The sequence below is a fragment of the Tinamus guttatus genome, unplaced genomic scaffold (genome assembly GCF_059628265.1).
Source record: "Tinamus guttatus ecotype Peru unplaced genomic scaffold, ASM5962826v1 Tinamus_guttatus_pri_ptg000211l, whole genome shotgun sequence".
NCBI lineage: Eukaryota > Metazoa > Chordata > Aves > Tinamiformes > Tinamidae > Tinamus > Tinamus guttatus.
The window spans coordinates 7756835-7781162 of record NW_028288745.1 but is presented as its reverse complement, the minus strand read 5'-3'; the positions used below and the strand labels follow the sequence as shown (position 1 = coordinate 7781162).

The following is a 24328-nucleotide window of genomic DNA, read 5'->3' as shown; positions in this document are numbered from 1 at the left end:
GCCCATCCAGAGCTTTTCAAATGATTCTGCAGCAAAGTTCCCAGTGACTTCAGATACTTTTAACTGGTCCTACACTGCAAGAAGTTTTATTTCAAATTCTTGTCCAGCACCACAAACAAATTCTGATTCTTAACAGAGGAAACATACCCTCTCATAAGGGGGTGTACAGCCCTCCTAAACCGCCAGTCTACTCAGTCACTAGGAAAAGCCCTCAAAAGGCAGAGCACAAAGGCGGGTAACCACGAAGCAGAGCGACGCCCGCGCTCCGAGCCGCCTCCTCCGCAGCTCCTCCACGAGGCGGCCCCAGCCCGACCGCCGCCCGGCCCCGGGCAGCCCAGCCCCGCCCGGAGGCAGAGCCCGCCACGCAACGCGGCCCCTCAGCGGCCCGGCCCGGCCCGGCGCGGCGGGCGCTTCCTCTCCTGCGCACTGGGCGCGCCGCGGGGCGGGCCGAGGGCGGGGCCGGGCCGGGCCGGGCCGGGCGGCGGGCGCCAATTGCGGCGCCCCGGGGAGCGGCAGCGGCGGCGCCGCCGCCCGCGCTCACAGGAAGGATGGAGGCAGAGGGCCGGGTACCGGCGCCGCCGCCGCCCCTCGTCGCCAGTGAGGGAGGGGCCGAGCTCCCCGCTGGCGCGGCCCGGGCGCCGCCGCCCGCCGCGGCCGTGCTGGAGTTTGACGACGAGGAGGAGGATCTGGAGGTGTTCAGCAAGGTAGGGGCGGGCGCGGGGCCCGGGGGCGCCGGCGGCACCCGCGGCGGCGCTGCCCCCTCCCCGGCCCCGCCGCGCCCTCCCCCCGCGGCCCTTTGCCCCGCGGCGCGTCGCGGTGCCGCGCCGGGGACAGTCCGGCGCGGAAGGGGCAGCCCGGGACAGTGTGGCCTGCAGCGCTGCCGGCGCGCGGTGCCACCGGCCCGGGGCAGCTGCGGCACCGCCGCGGCGGGGGGCCCCGCGTCCCCGCGCCGTCCCCGCGCCTCTTACCATCGCAGCGTGGCAGCGGCCACGTCCCAGGGCTCCTTCCCGCTCAGGGCGCCGGTCGGGAGGGCGGGCAGGGAGCGGGCTCGGCGGCCGCCATCGCCGGGGCTCCCCCTGCGGCGGCCCCGGCGGCAGTTACGGGGCTGCCCCCCACCCAACGGCCGTTGCGGGGCTGTTCCCCCCCTGTGCCTCCCCTCCCCCCCGACACGGCCGTTGGCGGGGCTGTTCCCCCTCCCCCCCGTGACGGGCGCGGGGGGCAGCGCGGGGCCCGCTGTTCGGGCACGGCTTTAAAACGCCGAGGTACCTGGAGGCTCCAGGATCTCAGCTTGTGTCATGTGCAATACGTGTATGTGTAATGTGAATGAACACTGCACCGGTATCTAAATACAAATAAATATGCCAAAGTTTCAGTACGGATTTTCTTTTGCAAAATGAAGGGAAGTTTGAAAACGGGCCCCTTTCCCGTAGGAGGTCCAGGAAGATGACATGTCCTGTTTGACACCAGGAATAAAAAGGAGATCCTTCAGGGTGCAGGTTCCGCAGACACACAGAATCAGCTGTCCAGGCACACGCAGGCCAGGCTTGCTGCTCCTGCTGCGGAATCTCCCCTTAGGTCAGCTAATGGCATCGAGTAGTCGAGACACGAATCTGGAATTCGAGGATCTGGAATTTTATAAAATATAACCAAATTCCAGTCACCTCGGCAGTCACAGGTGTGAGCTGGAAAGCAGCTGAAAATGTCCCCCCAGAATCTGCTCCAACAGCTCAGAAAATGGGGAACAAATAAGGAGTTATAATGGGGTGTTACCTGAGTTTGGGACCTGGCTTTGCCTTTTAACCCATAAAGATAGTAGCAAGAATATTAAAACATAGTTTCCATACTAAGGCCTAGTTGCACTGGGGCCCCACGCGTTGGGTGGGATGCACAGCATGGTGGTCTTGGTGCCTCCCACTGCAGTGCTTTTATTAGCCTGCAAAATCCCTTTAAGTTTCACATTTGGAAAAACTCTCCTCAGTCTCGTGCAGGGCTAGATGAACAAATACTTTTCACAGTAATAAAGAGCAAGTCTGGTTTTTTTCCCAAAGTTGTTGCAATTTCGTGTATGATTCTTTAAGACTTGCAGTGTTGCTGTCATTGTTACTGCAAGCAATGGAAGTTGAATGTGTTCAGATAATCCAATACTCTGGGATACCAAGAGCAAAATCTATTTTCCTTTAATGTGATATTCATTAATTCCTTTAATATGGGTATAACTAAGTATGATATGGCTACATGTATAATGATTTTTGTTTTGTACTGATTTGGTTAAGATAGGACTTAATTCCTATCTTATCAGGCATTTAGAAAGTAAGCGTGTATTTGCATTATCAAGACTGCATCTAAAATAAAACATAAAACATGCAGGGAGCTAAGGTGGAAAAATACACATAGGGCTCTGGACCCTGTTCAGCCTTCTAAATTGTTGTGCAACAGGATATGTGACAATAAATAGCCAATATTTTTCACATTTCAAAATATGTAATGGCAAATATAAACTAAATGTATATTTTCTGTCCTTCTGTAAACGAGATATATTTTTGGTAGATGTTAATAAAAAACATTGAAAGATAGGCGCTTCATTCCTAGGAGCTATATATTTAAACCATGCCTGCAGTACTATTTGTGATATTTGTGGAGTTTGAGGCCAGAAGGGACTATTAGGTGATTTAATGGTCTGTAACTTACAAGAGGTCAGGCTAAATTTCACCAAGTTATCTGTATTTTATTGCAGCATAACTTGGGTTTAGTTAAATCATGCTTTCTAGAAAAGCATCCAGTCCTGATTTGACACCAGGAGATATATGAACGGAACTTTTATGCAAAAGCTAACATACAATTTTAGCTTTGTTTCTCACTTAGGAATTCTTTGGCTTTTATCAGTAAGCTCTGGCAGTTCTGCATAATAAAATAAAAATAAAATATAAATAAAATATATCAGCATTTGCATTGCTTGTTAGAAGAATGATGTTCCCTGCAAATAAATATAAAGACAAGTATAGACGATACGAGTTACTGCTTGTGTATGTCAAATATCCACACCTTTAAACTGCAGCCACCTGTATTGCTGCAAAATATTTCCTGCTTATATTAAAGCTTACCAACTGCTAATGCATGCAAAGCAAAGTGATCACTGTTTCTGTAAACAAGACAATGCATCACACCATGTGAAAGCATTGTGTTCTTTTCAAGTCTTGGACACCTGCATTCATCAGCCAGAAAATCATAGTTTCCTTTCAGGTGCAGACTGGAGGGCTGAGATGAGGAACATCTGTGAGGTCGATTCTGAGTTGCCTCCTATTTGTTTGTGTGCTGTGTATCAAGGGGAAAGTCTAAAGCAGTTTTCCTCTAACAGTGTTGCGAGACTCGCTTGTGTTGAAGAGCATTTTAGTGGGATTCCCACACAAGTGTCCTTAGGCAGTTGCAGGCCGAGCGGTCCCGCGGTGCGGCGCAGTGCAGGCCTCGCAGCGGGACTGGCTGCATTTTTCTCAGTCTAGTCGGTGAAAGTAGACCAGGTACCAAAATGCTGAAAAATGAGATTCTTAAAAATTGCCAGCCTCAATATCCTGAGTTATTACTCAAGAAGTAAACACAAGGCTTTTGTTTTATGAAAATTCACAGTCATTTAACCTGACAGTGTCATAAACCATTGACCCAATATCCTCTGACATACCTCAGATATTACAGATGAGTATCTTATTTGGCAACTGTGATAAAGCATTATAGAACATGAACTGCTTTTCCCTTTATCCTCATTTCTGTTACCATGGAGAAAGTTGTGAGGTCTTTCCAGCACGGACAGCTTCTCAAGGCTGAGCTGTGAATCTCACAACCTACTTTCTTCCACCAGTTTCAACATGGAAAGTACCATACCTACTGCAGTGTCGATTCAGTTAATCCTTGTGTTCCTTGCTATCAGTGCGGTCACCTAGCATTGACAAAGCTGTTAAAATCTTAACTTGTCCTCCTTTCAAAACTCTTTGTTTTTCAATGTTTGTCTCCATTCCATAATGACAGAAAACTTAACTCATGGTGTTTCTGAAAAAGACTTACCTGTCAACTTCAGAATTGCATAGAGGCTGTTCTTTTTTTTTCTTTCAAAAGAGGCTGATCAGAGATTTCAGGCTGATTTATAGGTGAATGTCCCAGCCAGGAAACCAACTATTCTAACGTCTGTCTTCCTCCATATCTTTGCTTCCTAAAAGAACACAGAAATAACTAAGCAGTTCTCTAATTTAGATTTACTTTGCCAGCAGTTCCTTCAAGACATATTTTAGTTATCTAGTCCCAAAAGATTGCAAGCTCTGACTCCTGATGGGAATGGATGGAGGCACCATGAGTCAAGCATCCAAGGTCTAGTGAGCAGTTGTGCTTAGGGGAACCCCTGGACTTAATGTTTATCTACAGGGAGCTCTAGGCAGCTCTGTGCTCCGTGTGGACTTTAGCCTGTTCGGGGGCTGCTCGTGCTGGATGAGTGTTTTCCTTACCTTACTAATTCTGGAGTCTCGCTGACTGATTTCAGGCCAGTGTGAGAGGGCGATTACGTATCTGCAAATTTGAGGGGAGAGAGACCCAGAACACAGTCCCTGCACAGCAAGAGCCATGGGGGTTTCTGCCTCTTTGCTTTCCTGGCCAGTGCCTCGAAGTGCACAGAGCTGCAGCTCTAGGAATGCTCTGCCCACGGCGACGGGCTCGAGGAGATGTGAAGGTGATGGAGGCTGCAAGGCGGGAAAGGGAGTTGAAACAGCAGTGTAGGATGTAGGAAGCCTGTTTTTTGACACTCCTGATTAAGTCATATGAATCAGGAGATTCTTAATTCTGCCTTAGAGGCAAGAACCCAAATGTTAGATACCTCTAGTACAGATGCTAGGCTTTTTTTCTTTTTTCTTCTTCTTCTTGACATAGGCCTGCCAATCACTGCAGCGTGGTGACAAAATGTGTCTGTTGGACCGTGTGTCATCCAAGTGTGTTACTTGCAGGAGAGGAACCTGGTGGTGGATGAAGAGCGACTAAGGAGAAGTTTGAAAACAAGTGCTGGAGGCGACACCTGTGTTTCTGTGCCTCGGTCTTCCTGAAGCCGTAGTTTGGCCCCTGGCATCCACTCTCGCGCACAGAGCGCGTGCTGGACGCGCTGCCGCTGTGCCCTGGGCTGCCCGCGCTCCTCGGCGCGGGGCTGGCGGGAGGCTCCTGCGGCCTCCCCTCGCGCGTGCGCTGCTTCGGATGCCTGCAGAGAGCGCTGAGGGCGACGGGCATCCACGCTGCCCCCCTGAGAAAAGCCCTGCTTTCCACTTACAGCGAGTACCGAGCTCGAGAGGAGAGCTCAGATGGTTCCTTAAATGCAGCTCCTCCCTTGCCCTCCCCACGTGGCCACCAATTTATACATGGCCACATTCAACTTCCAGTAATTTAAGTAGAAATCCAAGCTGGGGACATCATAGACTGGTTCCTGTTCCGAAAAAAATCAGTATTTCAGTGGCAGATGCCGTTGCTGGGGATATTGTCACAGCTGCTGCCTCTTGTGGTAACCCCTTAGGAAATTACTGGGCTGCTGTAAAGCTGTGTCTGCTCCTAACATTCTCCCTCCTATGGTTGCATAATACAGACCGTACTCTTAAGCACAGGACTTGCAACATGAAGTGAAGATTAGAGTTGAGTCGAGGTAGGTGCCCGTGTGCCAGAGAATTAAGGGTGATTTCCATCCTGTAAAAAGGAGTGCCCTGCTATTGCTGGTGGCCAGGGAGGTGAGGGGTTTGGCACTGCGGAGTCGTCTGGAATATCCTCCAGGATCTCAGGCGGCTGCGAGATGCAGGGTTGGGAGGTCGGTGATATCCTGAGTTGTGCCAGGTTCAAGTGGCCAGCTTTAAATAAGGATGAACACTGAGTTACATGGTATTATTTAGAAAGATATTTCCATGTAAACTTGGAGATTGTTCTTCTAAAGAGAAGGCAAATCTCATTGACTGGAATTTTAAAAATGTTATTTTTCACTAAGTATACCCATTACACTGAATGTTTTTTTTTCTTTAAAAGAAGAATCAATATACTTATCTTCTTTTGAGTATATTCAGATAAGCCGTTTTAGAAATAACTATACACTTACTATGATTTTAGTTTTGTAATTATGTCAAAAGTTGCCGAAGCAGTATTTATTTTTCACTAAATAATATATTTGTATTTAAAGTAGAATGAATAATTTTAATTCTTGTACATTATTAGGCTTTTTTTGAGTTAGTAAACTGAATTTATTTTCCTAGTCACTTTATTTTTCAAGATTGTAGAGTAATAGATCTCACCCAGACTTGTATCACAGGGAGAAAATGAGATTTCTTGCCTGTTTCCAGTTGGTTTCTCAGCATTTGAGTGATAACCACTGAACTCAGTGAGCACAACGGGCTGTTAGGAGGAAGTATTCTTCGAGTGCTGCGGTGATAGTGGCTGATATTATCAAAGGTGGTTTTGCACTTAAGCAGACCAGTGGCTTCAGGGTTTCTCTTTTTAGAAAGCAAACAGCATTTCTTAATGTCATTTTTACCTGTTGTTTAAATATTACTTAAGTATGTGTCTCTATTACAATTTTCCATTTCAAAATTTATTTTAAAATACATTCAAAGTAAAGTGTCCAGTTCCAATAAAAATTTTTGACTTGGGTTTTATTACTTTTTTTTTTTAATCACCCTGTTCAGATACTAGAGATAATTCTGGCTTCATAAATCCTGAGTAACTTGCTTCTAACACTTGTAAGAAAGCTGGCAAGGATCCCACACTGTAACTGGGACTAGTTTTAGCACTCCTAGGCAGGTTGTCTTCCTCTGCATGCACAGCATTCTTGTACAACGGTGACATTTTGCTTTTTCATCAGCAATACAATAAATCTCATTTCTTGCTCACCGAAGCAAACACTGAAAAGGATAACAGATTTGCAATGTGTTTTGTAATTCTCTCATGTGTCCTTTGTTTTACCTTTAAGAACTTTCCATTTTAGCATCTGTGACGTGTGGGTAAGTACGTACTGATAAGGGTGTTCTTGTGTCTTGTCTGTAGGATGCATCCCTGGCTGAGGCAAACTCGTTCAGCCCTTCAATGCCAACATCCCCCTCATCTATGATAAACCAGTACAAATTTGAAGAAGAACCAGAATTAAGAGATCTCTTCATTACAGTCGATGATCCTGAAAGCCACATTACAGCCATTGAAACATTTATTACATACAGAGTAGTCACAAAGGTAAGTTGCTGCTGCTGCGGTTGCTGTTCTTAATGGGCTGCATTAATAACAGCGCTGGTGTATTTTTTTCTTTATTGCAACCTTAGAACATTTTGACTCTTCCTGTGGATCATTCTCTGACATCTTAACTCAGATTTCAAAATTATGCTGAGACTCTGCTATGCATTAGAGACCACTAAAGCCGTATGAAACTGTAGGGTAGGTTGTGCAAGCAAATCTGGTTTCGTAAGTCTACATGCACACATATTCAGGACTTCTATGCTGCAAAAATAGATCATTAATATTCCTTCACTGCAAAATCAGTTCTACATGAAAATGGCATTTTCTGTGATCTTTGACAGGAATATGAAAGAGCAGAAAGATTGATTTGGTTTGAAGACACGCTATCAGACCAAGTATTCATGACTTCTAGATCAGTTGCAGGATAATGATGTTTTTGCTTGAATAAATGTTAGCTGCTACAAAGCCCTTCAATCCCATTCTCTTGTAATTGCCACATCCACTTTCACATGGAAGTCTAGTTCCTATTTACAGTTGCATATTATTGCTGGGGAAGCTACAGCAATTCTCAAATGAAAAGATAATATTAGGAATCAAATTAGTGTATTTTTTGGCTGCCCTGAATGCAAATTACTCGCAAGGAATAAGGAATAAAGCCAGCATTATGAGAGCAGCCAACTCTTTTGAGATTACCAGCAAGTATTTTGCAGGCTGCATTTTGAGAATCATTGTGTTAATTTATTTTACTTTGAGTTCTTTTTAAAAGATTCATTTAAAACCCAAGTTTTCAAATGGGAATTATTCATCTTTAAGTAAGAGAAGATATCAATTCCTCATAAAATATTTAAGGAATGGGAAAAGAGCCATCTTTGTTAAGTTGCTAGCAATAATTTTCACTTTATGGATGTTTATGTTGAAAAGAGAATGTTTTTTCTTCAGGCAAGTATAGAAGGTCTGTAGGTGGATTTCTTTTGCTTTAGTTTTTGTCTGTTCTGTCCTTTCTTCTTGTACATAATTTGTAGTGCTGGTTGATGATGATAAAATAATAGCATTCCTCCCATGTACATTGAAAAATTTTTATTTCGCCTTCAAAAATGATAAGATTACCAAAGTATGTTTGAGTTTTTTAGAATTTGCTTGCATCACATTATAAGTGTCTCGTGAAAAAATGAATGTTAAGCAGACATTATTGTAATGGAAACGTGAGTTCTTTTCTACATTGATTCCAGAAGATAGAGCCGTGATAAATTCAGCGTCATGGTTTGGCAATTTTTCAACACAGTAATAAGCATTTTTATTCTAAGCATTAAATGTTTGCTGGTGATTTAAGCAAGGAGTACAAAAGTAACAAAATTAGAATTGGTGATGAAATGTAGAATACTTAACAGTGCAATAATCTTGTCTCTGTGGTAAGGTTTTCAGGTTTTGAATAGGGATTGTTGACTATTATCAGCAAGGTCCAAGCACACAATATCAGCAGGGTCCAAAAAAACCCCACAATATTGTTCTTTCTTTTAATATTCTAAAATTCTGGGCCTGATTTTTTTTCTATGGTTTTCAGACATCTCGCTCTGAATTTGACTCCAGTGAATATGAAGTTCGCAGGCGGTATCAGGATTTCCTCTGGCTGAAGAGCAAACTGGAAGAAGCACATCCAACACTGATTATTCCTGTAGGTTTGCTGAAACTTATTGTTTATGAGTCCCAGGATGTTTTTAGTCTTTCTTGAGTTTCTGAAGATTCACAAACACTAATCTACTTTCATTAGTGTTATATGCATGTGATAATTAAAAATCCCATGGGATATTTCTCATATCTTTTTGTTATTGTAATTAATTTCATTCTTTCTTAGTTTTAGTTGTATTCTGCTGGAGTCTGCTACAAGAACTAGTTTATACCACTCTTGGTTATGTTAATTTGATAACAATCTGTTTTTACCTGACAGATTTTACCAGGCTTGCCTATGTTTTTTATTAGGTAGAAGAACTTTTGTAATACCCCTGATATTATCCAGAGTTATGCAAGTTTTTTTTTTCTTTTTTTTCTTAGCCATTGCCTGAAAAATTCATAATGAAAGGAATGGTGGAACGATTTAATGATGAATTCATAGAGACTCGAAGAAAAGCTTTACATAAGTTTTTGAATCGCATTGCTGATCATCCAACTCTAACTTTTAATGAAGACTTCAAAATTTTTCTTACTGCACAGGCCTGGGTAAAATGATTTTGGTTTTATTTCGGTTATAGGAAATGATGTCTTACCTTAGCAGAGTAAACCAATCGTCTCCCTAGGTCTGTATACAAGAGTCTACAACCATGACTTGGTACAAAAGTGTTGAAACAAGGCATGAAATGTATAGAATGTTATTCCCACAAGTTAAATTTGTTTGTAGCATGTTGGGTAATAATCATGTGTATTGCCCTAAAGGTTGCTGTTCCTTCCAAAGCAGTTTTGTTGCTGCACTGAAGCTCACGCCCTAAAGAAGGACTAAACGTTTTCAGCCTTCTTTCATCACTCTTTTTGAGAGCACAATGCACAGCATGCTTATGTTTGTCCAGAAAAGCTTAGCTAATAATAACACAGCCGTTATGGTTCTGAGGCAGGTTTCATAACTTTAGAGCAAGCTCTGTGCAGTAAAAAGGCATTTGAATTTTTTTTTCTTCACTGAGGTTTGTGTATGTAGTTCTGTTATAAAAAGCCTTAAATAGCAAATTATTTTTTGAGAAATTAAAAAGGTACATGAAGGTAAACATAGCATGTTTTGTTCTTAGGAACTTTCATCACACAAGAAGCAAGGTCCAGGTTTGCTGAGCAGAATGGGACAAACTGTAAGAGCTGTAGCATCCTCAGTAAGAGGAGGAGTTAAAAATCGACCTGAAATGTTTACAGAAATGAATGATTACATGGAGACATTTAGTCAGAAAATAAATGTATTGGACAAAATAGCTCATAGAATTTACAAGGAAGAAAGGGGTAAGTAGCAAACAACAAAGATTATTTTTCTTGATTTTAAGAAATAAGTATATTGAAAAAGTAAGTTGGTCTGAGAAATAAATTTATTTGCATGATGCCAGACAAAATGCTTTTTCCGAGCAAGCAGGGAAAAAGATTTGTATGTATTTTAACAGTCATCCTTTTGGCATACATTCAAATTAGCCTGAAAGAACTGTTAAGAACTTGCTTAGCATATCATTAAATTACTTGATGAGGAAATTGGAAGGAAGAAAATACAAGTCCAGCTAGCTTTTTACTGTGCTTATTGGAGAAGTACATGACCCTTTGTTTTGTACTTTAAGTAAGTGAGGTGTAATATGCTGCACCATACTGGCATAACGCTGTCCAGATTCCACATCCCCAAGTCCCTCTTTTCTTTTTGGTTTGATGCTGTAGCTTGTTTCTGTACTGATAAAGCAGTTGTTTTTAGGACAATTAAAAGCTTTCCTATTGACCATAATTTCTGTCATGGAAAACTGATGGGTAGTATTTTCCTTGATTAAGAAAGATGTATTCCTAAGCACAAATTTTTGCTTAGCAGTAATGCCTACTTGGCACTTTGAATTATTCAATTTCTGAAACTGACTCTGATCTCAGACCATTCATGGTCATGAGAATATCCACTGGTCACTACTTGAGGGGTTTTACTTGTGTATAAAGTGTAATTTGAAGAGCTACACTGTGTTCCCTAATAACTGAGACCTTATGCCTCAGTGTGCAGTACCAGGTCTCTGTGTGTCCTGACTAAGCTGGAAGGTTTTTATGTAAGGAGGAGAAAGGATTGCTTTTGATGTAGCTTGCTTCAGGGGAAATAGCTGGCTGAGATCCTTAACTGCAGGGTATCGGAGCCAAAATATTTGTTGCAAAATGTGAATTTTGATGTCTTCCCAGTGCTGCTGGATAGTTCTCCTTTCTTTGTTTTCCAAATAGCAATCTGCAGACCCCGTGGGGTGTGCAGGGCAGCGCTGCTGGGGATGTGAACTGCTGAGAGCTCTGCTTCAGCAAATGCTGATAGTTGCAGCTCAACCTGGGGCTCTTCTCAGCTTCCATGCGGGTTTTTTGCCCAACGGATTTCAAAGTAAATTATGCTCTTTGTGGTATACAGCCATGTATGCTTTGCATCTTTTGTTGGACATTTTTTATTATAAATTCAACAGTGAAGATGATTTGTTTCAGTACATGAAGAAAGCATTCATGGTACCTGCCTGTAAACACACAGACATGTCCAACTTTAGTGCCACCAAAGGACACAATAAATTCTGCGCCTCAATCTTTCTGATGTGCCATAACAGGCAGATTATCATTAGGACATAAGAGAAATAATCCCTAGAATATCCATATATTTAGATTAAGAAAAACAAGAATGGAAAACTGCCTGTGGTCCAGGGCTGCCATGGCCTGTGTCCATCTCCATGATGGCAACATGAAGCAGTTCAGATCTACATGAATATATGTGTCCTTTGAAATTACTGAGTTTTTTCCTGAGGTTTCTGAGAATTGCTTAGGCACAATAACTTCACTTACTAGTTCACAACAATGAACTGCACTTTACTTATCTTGGTCATTGAGCAAATTTAAACTTTAACCTCAGTCACTTGCCTTGTTCACAGTAAATATGAAGTTGTAGTTATTATTACTTAGATATCTATTAAATGAAGAAAAGACTAATATGTGCGTATGTTCCTGTTAAGAGTATTTTAATGAAATGAAGGAATATGGCCCCATCCACACTCTTTGGTCGGCATCAGAGGAAGACATAGCAGACTCCCTGAAAGGTGTTGCCAGCTGCATTGACAGGTGTTGCAAGGCTACAGAGAAACGAATGGCAGGGCTCTCGGAAAACCTGCTGCCAATTATACATGAATATGTTCTCTACAGCGAAATACTCATGGTAAGGTTTCCCCAGGGATTGTTTGTGGCAATATGTGCAGTTTGGCTTGGTCCAGAGTAGGGCAGGTAGCCCTTAGTGGCTGTGCTAAAGAGTGTCTGTTTTGTTGTCATCTGAAGAGAGCTCTGCATTCTAGTAACCCAGCAGAGTCAAGGAACGGTCATCTAGAAAGACCTGTCTGGCACTGGTGAAATATGAACTTATCTAGAAATGGATCATTTTGGAGGAAAGGGGGAGAGATTATTTTCCCTCTCTAGAATATACTTATAAAATTTGTTTTCTTTTTCCAGAACAGCAGGGACCTTCCATTGCCTACATCATTATATAAGTGTATTTGGCTGTTTGCCACAAGATGATACATACCCTCCATTCAATTAATACATATTTTTCTTACACTCATAAAAAATAGCTACAGAACAGATGCCTCTTCTTTTTTTTTTTTTTTCCCTTTTTTTTCCCTTGGCACAGGGTTCTTGATGCAGTGTTTCCAGTGCAGCACTAGGCTGCTACAAGGTCCTGACCAGAGGAAAACCTTCCTGCATCTCATTTCTGTTCTACAGCTGTTTCTTTTATTCACCATGGATTTTTTATCACAAGTAATTTCCATCTCACAGTTTGCAGAGGTGACTATTAGTCACAGCAGAAGTTGCACTAGGAACCCTGCTCTTTCTGAGGGGGATTTACATCTGGCCTAACTGACTCACCGGGAGTGCAGCTCCCTAGGCTGTGCCTCAGTGTGCAAGAAGTGACAGTAAATATTATATTAAATATTATACCAAAAGTATAGCAGTATAATAATAGTTTTAATTCCTTTTTCTGCTGAAGGAAGTCAGCACATACTTATAGCTGTTGCACATTAGTAATAAAATTACTCTTTTTATTGTGTAGTATAAACAGTATTTATGATGAAAATTGGCTCATAATCAATAATGTCGTTTTAAAAGAGGCAAAAGAAATAACAAAAAAGGGAAAAGCATTTTTGATATTAAGGAAAGTTATTCCAGACCTTTTTGTTTTGCTGCTATGCTTACAGATAAACATTTTCTGTATTTATTTAAACTGAGACAATATTCCCAGCTACTGAATGGTAAAGGTAGGGATGTTCGTATTACTGAAGTGTTACTCAGAATTGTCCAAAGTTAGGTTTACCGATTTTTCTTAGTGAAAAAAGAAATGTTCAAAAAGAAAGTTGAAATAATATTTGAAGTTTAGCTTCCTAAGTTATTCAGTTGTGTTTGTTAAAGTGACAAGATTTCAAAGTCACCTCTGTCACACAGGACAGCTAAAGACACTAGAGCTGCTTGTGCCCTGCGCTGTTTCAGCTTGCCCCATGCTACCAGTAAACAGTGCAAATCTCTTTAGTATATACAGAAGAAGCAGTCAAACCTGTTGTGGCAAGTTGTGGCAAGGTAATATAAAAGTTTTGAGATTTGTAATTAGATATTTCCTGCCGATTATTTTTTTTAAAGGACTAATGCATTGCAGCCTTTTTGAGATAAGCACACAGATGAGGAAACTCAGGCGAAGAGAGGTTCAAATGACTTCCTCAAGGTCACAGCCCATCAGAAATGGAAATTTAATCTGTACCACTGTTCCTGTTTTGTAGTCCAACAAGTTTCATTTCCTTGCCTTCTGAATTATTTTTTGACAATATGCTCAAAATCCAATAGCTGACAGTGAAGTTTTAGAGGATGAAATAATTACATATACTGAAAATATATCAATATTAGCACCTTTTTTTTTTATTTTCATTTTATCTGATTTTACTGGACTACATTTGGCACTTACGAAATAATATTGATGGCTTAAAGTCACAAATATCTCAGATACTATTTTAAAATACTTATTCCTCTTTATATTGTAGCATTTACTCAAATAGATCCTTTTGTTTACAAGAATTCATGTTGCTATTTTGAAATATGGATATATCATAGATTGATTTGATATTAAGTTGACTGCAATTACAGTTTTACACAGCTGTCAGTGATGCCATGTATGGCAATTTTTTGAAGTACTGATTGTGGATTTAAGATCCTTGAAAAAGCACATAAGAGAAAAATGGGTAATTAAAAAAATTTCACTGCTGGTGTTAAAATTGTTTTTGAGAAAAGAATTTGTATCATGCCAAGATTCCTAAATTTTGTAGCTTAATTAATTAAATATCCCAGCTGCATGATGGTTCTGAAAAGACAACTAAAAATGCCTTACTTCCTTCATTTTTTTCTATATTAAGGGTGTTTTGAAAAGAAGAGACCTAATTCAAGGCGAGCTCGATTCCAAAGTTGACGCACTAGCCAGTAAAAGGGCAGAAAAAGATGCGGTGAGTAGGGCAGTCTCTCGGAGTAGCTGCAATATCCTGGGCCTTGTTCCAGTGAGACAAGGTGGAGGCCCTGAGGAAAGCTGGCCTGGGAGGCCATTCTTTGGGTAGATTTTCTAATGAATGTATGTTACTTTTTGAACAACTTAATTTATTCGACAATAGGTAGGTGCAGCTTTACCAACTAATGATTATTACAGTAACTAAGACCCTTTGTCTGACATGGGCATTTATATATAGTTGGTCTAACCACTATGTGATAAATAAAACTAATGCAACATGATCTAAAAATGCTTTTTATTGTAAACCTCTCTTCTCTGCCCAGCTTCTGTTTCAATTCTAAAGTTATAGGGATTTGTTGTCTTATTTATTTCTATAGCAAACTGTACATTTGAAGAGTTACAGATATGTTTTTGTGGGATTTCATGTTCGTTTTTCTGTAGAAGGAATAAGATTTGTACTGTTCCACTAATATTAACTACTGTTTTTTCTTTACTTCTCTAATAGTCTATGAATTGATTCCAAAACTACATCACCCACAGATAGGATTGCAAACATACCAATTTAAAACTTTAATTCATTTAGGATGTAGGCATAGTAATTATTCTCATAATTAAGATTCAGCTTTGTAATTTCTTACGAAGATTTATCCAAATTTGATTAACTTATTTTACTTGAAGAGTAAGAAAGAAGTCTGTAATTGTAGATTTATTGCAGATTCCAGTAAGGGGAGCAGAAGCACTTCTTACCCGTTATACTTACAGCACTTTGTTCACGTAACCTTTGACTGTTGTTTTGACTGTTGTGAGTGACTCAGACTCAGTGGTTGATACAAACTGCAGTAACAGCACCTGTGTTTTAAGGCTTTTTTTTTTTTAAGACCTCCTTTTATTCTGGAATCAATCCGGCTAGAAATCGCAAAATATGTCAACACATAATAAAAATCAAAACATAATTTAAAAAGGAACACTGAGTCTGAACTCTCCTTGCACGTTTTTAATTCTAAGCAGATCTCATTCAGCTTCTAATCATCTCAACATAGATGTCAGATTGAACTTGACAGTGCAATCTAATAGCCAGAAATTCTGCTGACAATGAGTGGCATGAACTCTAATCTTGTTTGAAGATCATTTCCACCATAGATAAGGGATCTCAGCCTGTGATTAGAGCTGATAAATGTCTGTAAGATCTTTAGCACAGGTCACAGGAAACATTAAGTGATTTAGCAAACAGGAAGTTATACAGCAGGAGAATACAAAACATTCCCAAGGTCAGTGTAGATGAAGCAGACTAGAGTCACACATTAAACCCCGGGAGATAACAAGCTCTCTGGCTGAGAAAAGCACTTTTCTTGATCTCTGCTTCTCCCACGTGGTATCTAGAACAGGTGTTTGTGGTGTACTCATGAAGAGGTGCCAGTGTCCATAACTTATCGTCATTAGGAATATCTTCAACAATGCTTTAATTCTGGCCTGGAATTTGTTTTCTTAATATTTCAGAAATTGTGCTGACCTACTCAAATGGAATAAAATTCAACCTTCCTCACCAGGGAATGATCATCTTGTTATGTTTAACATCAACCCTTGTCCTGCAGTTCTGTTCATCTTATTGCACAACAATCACTCAGCGTCAGTTGCTTTTGAAGTGGTGACTTCACTATTTTTAAATACTTGTGATTCATATTTAGATCACAGAAGAAATTGGGAAACTTGAAGACAAAGTAGAATGTGCCAATAATGCTCTGAAAGCTGACTGGGAGAGATGGAAGCAAAACATGCAATATGATATGAGATCAGCATTCACGAATGTGGCTGAGAATAATCTCCATTATTATGAAGAGGTAAAACACACTTGTTATGTCAGTGTTACTATTTCATTGATTATTTCAGTGGAAAAGGCAACGGATTGCATTTTAAGGGGAACTTCTGCATTTTCGTTCAAACCTGTGTCAACTTATCAGGGTCAATTTTCCTTAGTTTGACATGTTTTGAACAAACTATATTTTATTTGAGCTCCAACTGTTGATCCTGAGTTCATCCTCGACAGAGGGCAGTGTTGTTTTACTAAGCACAAGAATCTGGAACATATTTTTTTGGTTCAATGTCAGCTGCTGCATTTCAGTTTGGAAGTAACTGCACAAAGAAGCCCTCTGGAAAGCTTAAATTTGCATAAATAATTTTTATGAGGAAAAAATATATATAATTTATTTTCAAGGAGCACATGCAGAAAGTTCTCACTGTTGTTATTTCTCTGCTAAGGAATTGTCTTTCAGGAAGTAATCAGATTGCTAGAATAAAGCTATAACAATACAGTTTTGAGGAGTCTATTGAAATAACCCAAAAAGGTTAATGCACATTTTAGAAAATATACAAATGCTGCAAGTATATACAATTAATAGACTTTTTTTAATAATTGAAACTTCTTTGGAAAAAGAGAAACATGGTTAAAATTAAATTTTATTTTCAATTCAAATATCATGTCTAATATTTTTGGTAAGAATTCCTTTCACAAGAATGTATCCTTAAAAACTTGACAGTATGTAACAAAATATGTTAAGCATTTTGTAAAGTCTCATCATGGCGAATATTGTTCTGCAGAGGGCACATTTTGAAAATAACCCAGATGCCTTGAATTTTTTAAAGAACTTCTCTTTTTAAGAACTGATCTGTTTGTTGGAAGAAAATAGTACAATAAGCCTTCTATTAATTGTAGAAGAGTATTTTTCAATATATATGTGTGTTGTTGCAGTCTGTAACTTCCAGGCGTGTATTCTGAACTTTTCATGGCTTGCCTGTTAGGTGATGACAGTGTCCTCATTTTGCAAATCATTTTGTTAGAACATAATTGAAAAGACAGAGCTCTTGATCATCAAGTCTAATTAATTAACATACACTCTGTGAGATGCACAGACATTGACAATCTGTTGTTATATATAAAAATCAAAATATTTTCTGAATTCAGGCAGCAAACTTTTGGCATCCTCTAATATCTTCAGTTATGGATTAACTCTAACTTCTACATCAGGAATGTTGAATCAATATCGGAATACATTAGAATACTTTATTCATGAGTGATTAACTAAAGCACATAAATAATTCTTTGATTCTCTTTCCATCAGGAAATGCTTTTTGTTGTATTAGAATTATAATCCAGAATACCAAACCTCACGATGAACATGAATTATGATCATATGTCACAGACAGAAAAAAAAAAAGATTCTATTATTGTTGTAACCAAACGATTCTTCTTAAATAGTCACTGAACTATTGGACAAATGGATTCACACAAAGTCATTATTTTTTGATGATGTTTTTCTTGAATATTGACACCTGAACAAAAAGTTTTTGTTGTCATATCTTTAAAAATCTAGATTTTGGGAAAATACCTTATCTTACTGCATTTCTTTGAGGCCTACAGTTGAAGCTGATGGTTGACTTAGGGGAGAGGGATTGCTGACAAGGGCCTGATTACAAACTGGAGGTGTTATGCAGAAAAAGAAGCACTGCCCAACCCCTTTAGCTGTTTGGAAGTAATAATTCAGGAAGAGCATCTCAGTAACCTGAGATTTGGAATACCATTTTTTACTTTTAGTAGAAAACAAAATCCTACTTTAAATAGTTTGCATTTTTTTTATCTGACGCAGAAGCACAGTGCCCATTACACTGCTTCAGTTACAGTGTTTTTCACCTGCTTAGTCATTTCTGCATCACTACCTTTTTCCCAAAGGCCCGAAGTCAAAGTACTCACTCTCTCATGCTGTTGATGCACCATTTGATGCTTACAAGCCTGTTCTTGCATTAATATCCTTCATCTCATTTCCTGCACTCTTCCCTACTAACCTATTCCCATTTTTCCCTACTATTCTACTCCCATCCCTACTAACCCGTTCACAAAAGGAGGCCTGGGTTTGAAAGCATGTCTGTGCACGCTCCCAGGCACTGCAGATGCCATAAACACTCTGTACTCTGCAGGGTCACCTGCTGTCCAGCTCAGCCCCTAGCCCTGCTCCTCATCCTTTCTGCAGCCTTCTCGTGCAGTTTAGCTCCTGCTCGCGCCTCTTCACCTGCAGTGTCTCTTCTCCACGGTAGCGCTTCTCTGTGGTCCTCGGTATTTCCCAGTCTTGGGACTTGGGAAATGGCTTCCTCATTTTGCAGGCACACAACCTAACCTGGAGCCGTTCCTGCTTGCGGCCATGCTCTGCATCCCTCACACTTCTGAGAGCTCTAGAGCAATGGGGGACAAATGGCTCATGTTTTGGTGGCTTTTGCATTAGGGATTCCAGTCCTTTGAAATCGTACAATTTGTATAAAATGAAAACTGAGCTGATCAAATACAACAAAACAGTGTGTAAAGGTACACTAGAATTTCTAAAATGATATTTTTTTCTTTGTAAAAAATATGGGGAAAGAATATGACGTTATGCAGATTTTCCTTTAATTTAGTTGCCTAAGGATTCTGCTGTCAACCTGTCAAGCATCATTTAGCTAGCATAAAAGAGTATGTCTCCCCTAAGCTGAGCTCATGTTCACATTACATCAAGTGCTACTTTAAAGCATTACTTAGAATTACATTTCTCTGCATGCAGTAATTCAAAGTAAGTGGGATATTTCAGTGGCTTTCCAGTTTATTGGCTGTTTATGTTTAATACAGTTGAACAAGAGGTATTTTGTTTCTGCAGCTGTTGAATCACCAATCTGCTTGGGTCTCTCAATGTGCTTGTAACAGAGACACTAAATAACGCCCAGCATTGTAAGTTTACAGGGTGCTCCTACACAGACCCATAAGAATGAGATCTGCCCTGTGATAATGTACAGGCTACGTTATAAAACACGTATATATGTCATTCAGTAGTACCATGACTGACCAGTCACTGGCTGTTGCTCTGGTAGATCTCAAAAGACCTTAAAGCCTTCATTTCAGCAGAGCTAAATAGATGCTTAAGTCTCTCTCTATTCCATGAAGGCTTAAAGCCAATAAATTATTGTATCCATAATCATTAGAAGTGCCTTCTTAAAATACAGAGGATTTTCTTAAATAACATTTTTTTAATTAAAAAACTCAGGACTTTACTGCTGTATCCAAAGTATGTTAAACAACATCCATTTGTTCACCTTATTCACAGACAAAGGTTCTCAAATGCAGGACATGTTAACGCCACACTGATTATTTTACTCCTTTTTCCTGTGCCTTAGGTGTGATACTGTTGCCTGAAGTACCAGCCCTCCTAATTCAGAATAGATGCTCTAAAGAGCTGAAATCACAGACTGTCCACAGGGTGGAGCTTACAGATGAGAAAGTTCCTTATGGCAGAAGAATTTTCATTAAGTTAGACAGATGTTCTGCAGAGGCCTAAAGATACATCATTAGTAAAAACATAACAAGATACAAAGACATTATTGAACATAGTTGCTGTTACATAGCTAGCATGCCTGCCTGCTATATGGCTAGCAAATGATTGCTAACCTGGTTAGCAATCCAGCAAGGTTGAACTGTGGCCTCAAAGATCTGTAGCGATTAAACATTTACCTTTTTTTTTTTCCCCCTTTACAGACTGTGGTAAGCATATGAGAAGAGAAACACATTCATTTTCTCAGCAGATGAAAGGGTCTTGTTAACTCATTCTAGTCATTAAAAAGAAAAAAAAAAAAAAAAAGCCTGAATAAAGGGACAGATTTTGCAGCATGATCCAAAGACAAGTTGGACATTGTAAACCCAGAGACAGCAAATATACGCGAGTTTGCTTTCCCACTGCTCATGAGGCACTCTAATAAATACAGGAAGATTTTTTTTTTCTACTGTTGAATGGCAAGGAATATTTAATTAGATTTGGCATTGAAAGAAAATATTTTTCCTTCTGCATGAATGAGCCTTTGTTTTACAGCGTAGCCTCTAGTTTTACTTTTGTCATGTCAAACTAATCCTGTTAAACCTTTGCAGTTTAGTCAGATGCAGAGCTAAAGTTATCTTTGATCACGTAGTGGGATTGTTATTGGTGTTGACACCGCTAACTGTTTTCAGAAAACATAAATGATTTCCTTTTTCTTAAGAAATCAGTTCCTTCTTTTTTTTCCAGGAAATTAATTTTTGTTTCAAAGGTTATTTGGTTTATTTTTGAGACTTACATGGCTGTATTGGCTTAAATTGATCCAAAAAAATCATTAGGTCAAAAAGATACTCCTTCCCCATTACTGCAACTCCCAAGTCCTTCTGTACCTCTCCATCTAGTATAAGCTGTAGGAAAATAGATGAGATTTGTTGTTTGCCCTAGAGGCCTCTTTAGTGATGCATTTAACTAGTCATTTGGTTGCGTAGCAAAGTTAGCTGCTCATGCATTTTGATCACACTGTACCTTTGCAATGCCTTGGAATTTAGTGATTTTCACAAGTTCCCACATGGCCGAACCAGTTTCTCTCTGTGAAAGTGGTTTCAAAGCCAGGATCTCTCTGTGAACCCTCAAGTATTACAACATCAATATTTTATAAAATATGTTTGAGGATGACTTTTTTTTTATAGTGGGAACCATTTCCCCCTCATTTCTTTACTCACTGTGTTTTGTTTCCTTGCACCTAGCAACTATGAAACGGTTCTATTTTTCTCACTCACGTACACAGAAGACTTTAGATTTCGTTCTAGGAAATGTCACCATAAATTGCATTTTCAAGAAAAGGTATGGAAAACAGGGTCTGGAATAGAAACAAACATGGCATGTGACACACTGCCTCTGTCCTCATCCCTACTGCACATTCTATTTTTATATCTCCTTTTTAGCTAGAGATGCAGTTGTACTATATGAAAACCTCCTCACTGTTATTTCAAATATTTCCATTTTCTAACCTGCTGGAGTATTCAAAATACTTAGGTAAAGTAGCCTTATTTAAGCTCTTGCTATTTAATTTGTGTATTTACTTTCTTTTATTTTTAATGTCTTACAAAAGACTTGTGTAAGTAGCCAGATTATGAACTTCGCTGCCTATGTAAGCACATCCAATTTCCTGCACTTAGGTTGTCATTTTTTTCCCCTGCCCTTCTCCTTTGTTCAAGCTGTCTGGGTCCTCTATTTAGATCTCCCTTTTCACCCCAAAATCATTCTGTAATAATGGGAAAATATATATCACTAAAAAAAGTCATTTATGCAGTTCATGCTGCACAATATAAAAAGCTTGAGCCTAAGGCACAGAGACCTAGTTTTGTATTGGCATGGTTAATTATGAAACTTGTCTGCTGCAGCAGTGCTGTGCTGTCTGACAGTGAAATAAGCCATCATAGCTCTTACATTTTGGAAAGCATGTTTTGCTTATAGAAATGAGAATAAATTAAAAAACAAGTAACTTATGTAACCCTAAGAAAAAATGATCTTTGTCTGGAAAGACTTTAGTAGATTGTAGCTAGCCAGATAAGCAATATTTTGTGAATTTGCTTTAGAATTATTTATATTCCAGCCAGTGCTGACATATATTTAAAAAAAAAAAAAAGCCAATAACAGGCTGCTCAGGGAACAGTGATCATTTCTTGTCCAACACCTAGAAAAAGCCTTAGGAAAGCAGATGTGCCCTGCAGCTTTCCATAATGGTTATCCCGTTTGGGCTCTGGCAAATTGAAATCTCAGATTCGAGAGCCACAGGGGACGCTGCCAGCAGCCACCACAGAGACACGTTACGACCAAGATGCCCCCTTCCAGCTCAAGCATCTCGGGCTCAGCAGCAGCACCGTCGCATTGGCTGGGGGAGAATCTCTCTGATGACCAAACCTTAAAGGTCAGAAAGACCGTTTAAGCCAGAAATCAGTTTGCAACACGTTGTTCTGTTACTCTGATTTTATGGTCATCCTTGGTTCTTCATGTTTCTGTCATCATGGATTTCCCCAGTTCTTGTCATACTGTGTATTTTCCCTATAATGTTCTTTGAGCTTCTATGTAAACATTATTTGTGACCATCAGAACAGAATGTCTGTGAATATGCAATAATACCAGGACTTAACCTCTTCAATTTGTCTTCAAATCAAATTCCCCCAGTGGCATTTTGATGGCAGTCACTAGAAGTGTGACTAACAAGACAGTTAGGTGGCTGTAAGTTCAATCAGCATGAATGCTAGGATATTTTTCGTACCTCCTAAGCAATGACAGATGAACCCTATATATTTAATTTTAACTGGGCCTAGCAAATTATTATAGCCTGAATAGCTGGTGATAAAAGTTTTCGCTTGGAAAATGATGTCATTTTCAGGATACTGAATTAATTCAAGTTTGCGTACATGGAGGATGCTGTCCAGGGTTTAATGTCAGAAAAGATACTTCCTGGGAATTTTCAGAAGACCTATTTATTATGAGTATTTCAGATTCTATATGAAAAGTCTGTACAGTAAGTAGTAAATAAGCTGCATTGTCAATAGTGTGAGCGTTTATTGTAACATTCCCATTCTAAGAGTTCTTTTCCTTTTTTTTTTAATAGCATCGTCAACAGTAAAATTATTGCAAGAGTTTGGCCACAGTTTTAATGAGTTTAAAAAGTGGAAATGTGGTATTAGGGGTAACAAGCAGCAGCACACCCACCGGTTACCCACGATAGGCTTGTCATGACTCAGCAACACTAATCTATGAGTTATAATGGTTTGTCAAGCTGCCGACACTCATTAAAACCACAATGAACCAAAGTCATTTGGAGATTTTTAAATTTTACTGCCTACAGTGTTGGTGCTTCAAATCAAGTAGTAGTTTGTACAATTGCAAATACACTTTTCCATGAGGAGAGGAACACATTTGTCCTGTGGATGCCATTTTCACCCTCTCTTTCTGATTACTCGGGGGGAAAAAATGAATTGCATGTGTGTGTTTAGAAACAAACTGTTCTAATTTAACTGGGAAGACTATTGGGCATACAATAGGAATGCACAGAGATTACCCAGGAACGGTTTGTGTCAGCATGCCCTCTGTTTGGAAGAGATCTTTGCCTGTAACTAAAGGGAGAGATTAAAGAAGAGCATAATTAATGTTAGCATCTTCCACGCTAACACATACAATTATGATGCTCACACTGGGCGCCTGTCATTATGTAAAAGTGACCTTTACAGCTCACTCAGCGTGTTGGCTAACAGGCTGCATATCACTGAGCTGCCTAGGAAACCGTACTTAGCTCTTACCATAGTCCCATAAAAGCAGCCTGTGACAATGCATATGTATTCTGCTATTTTTTTCTTCTCTTTCTCCTTGGCTACCAGTTTTACAGAAATCCATCTGCTATATTCATACGTATCTATTTCTTTCCTCAGTGCCTTGCTACCTGGGAGTCCTTCCTAACATCTCAAACAGTGGATCTTCATGTGGAAGAAGATTCTGAAGATCAGTCTTGAGTAATCTTGGGTTCATCTGCCTTTGCCCTGCAGTTTCTCCCAACCAAAGAAGTGCTCTTTACATGAGATCAGATACATTATTAAATATAACTGTTAAAAGTCAGTGACACGCAGAAAACCAGCTTATTGAAAACTCAGGTATTCTAGTGTCCTGAAATACTTTCTGAATCATGCTATATATTGCTTTATATTGCTCAGTTGTGACTTTACATATTTTTATGCAAGTGTTTGCATACAAATGTTTTCATAAATACTGCATAATTTCGGTATAAAATATTTTAAATATGTAAAAAAAACACTCAATTTTAATAAAAAAGTTTAATAAGAAACTCTGTCTTAATTCTATTTCCTATTATTTAAGAAATATTTTGTTACTTTAGTTTCCTTGTTATATTCTCATGTTGAATAACACCTCTATTTGTAAAACTACATAGCACAGTTTTCAAGGAGCTTTTTAAGGATTATTTTAATAGATCATGTCTCAGTGACAAAGTGGTATAGAAAGATGCTGAACCTGTTCGGTGAAGATAAGACTCAGTTAAAGTACTCTTAATTTCCTA

The 24328-nt window shown here is 39.7% G+C and overlaps 1 protein-coding gene across 1 annotated transcript; it reads left to right on the top strand.

The window, feature by feature from the left end:
- Positions 1-486: 486 nt before the first annotated feature.
- On the top strand, positions 487-23985 carry SNX7 (sorting nexin 7). Its single transcript, XM_088524443.1, has 9 exons — positions 487-704; positions 7042-7224; positions 8786-8896; positions 9274-9438; positions 9996-10197; positions 11910-12109; positions 14340-14426; positions 16111-16263; positions 23688-23985. The coding sequence occupies exons 1-9, from the start codon at positions 549-551 to the stop codon at positions 23766-23768; spliced, it is 1338 nt and encodes a 445-aa protein (XP_088380569.1). The 5' UTR covers positions 487-548; the 3' UTR covers positions 23769-23985.
- The last annotated feature ends 343 nt before the right edge of the window (positions 23986-24328 follow it).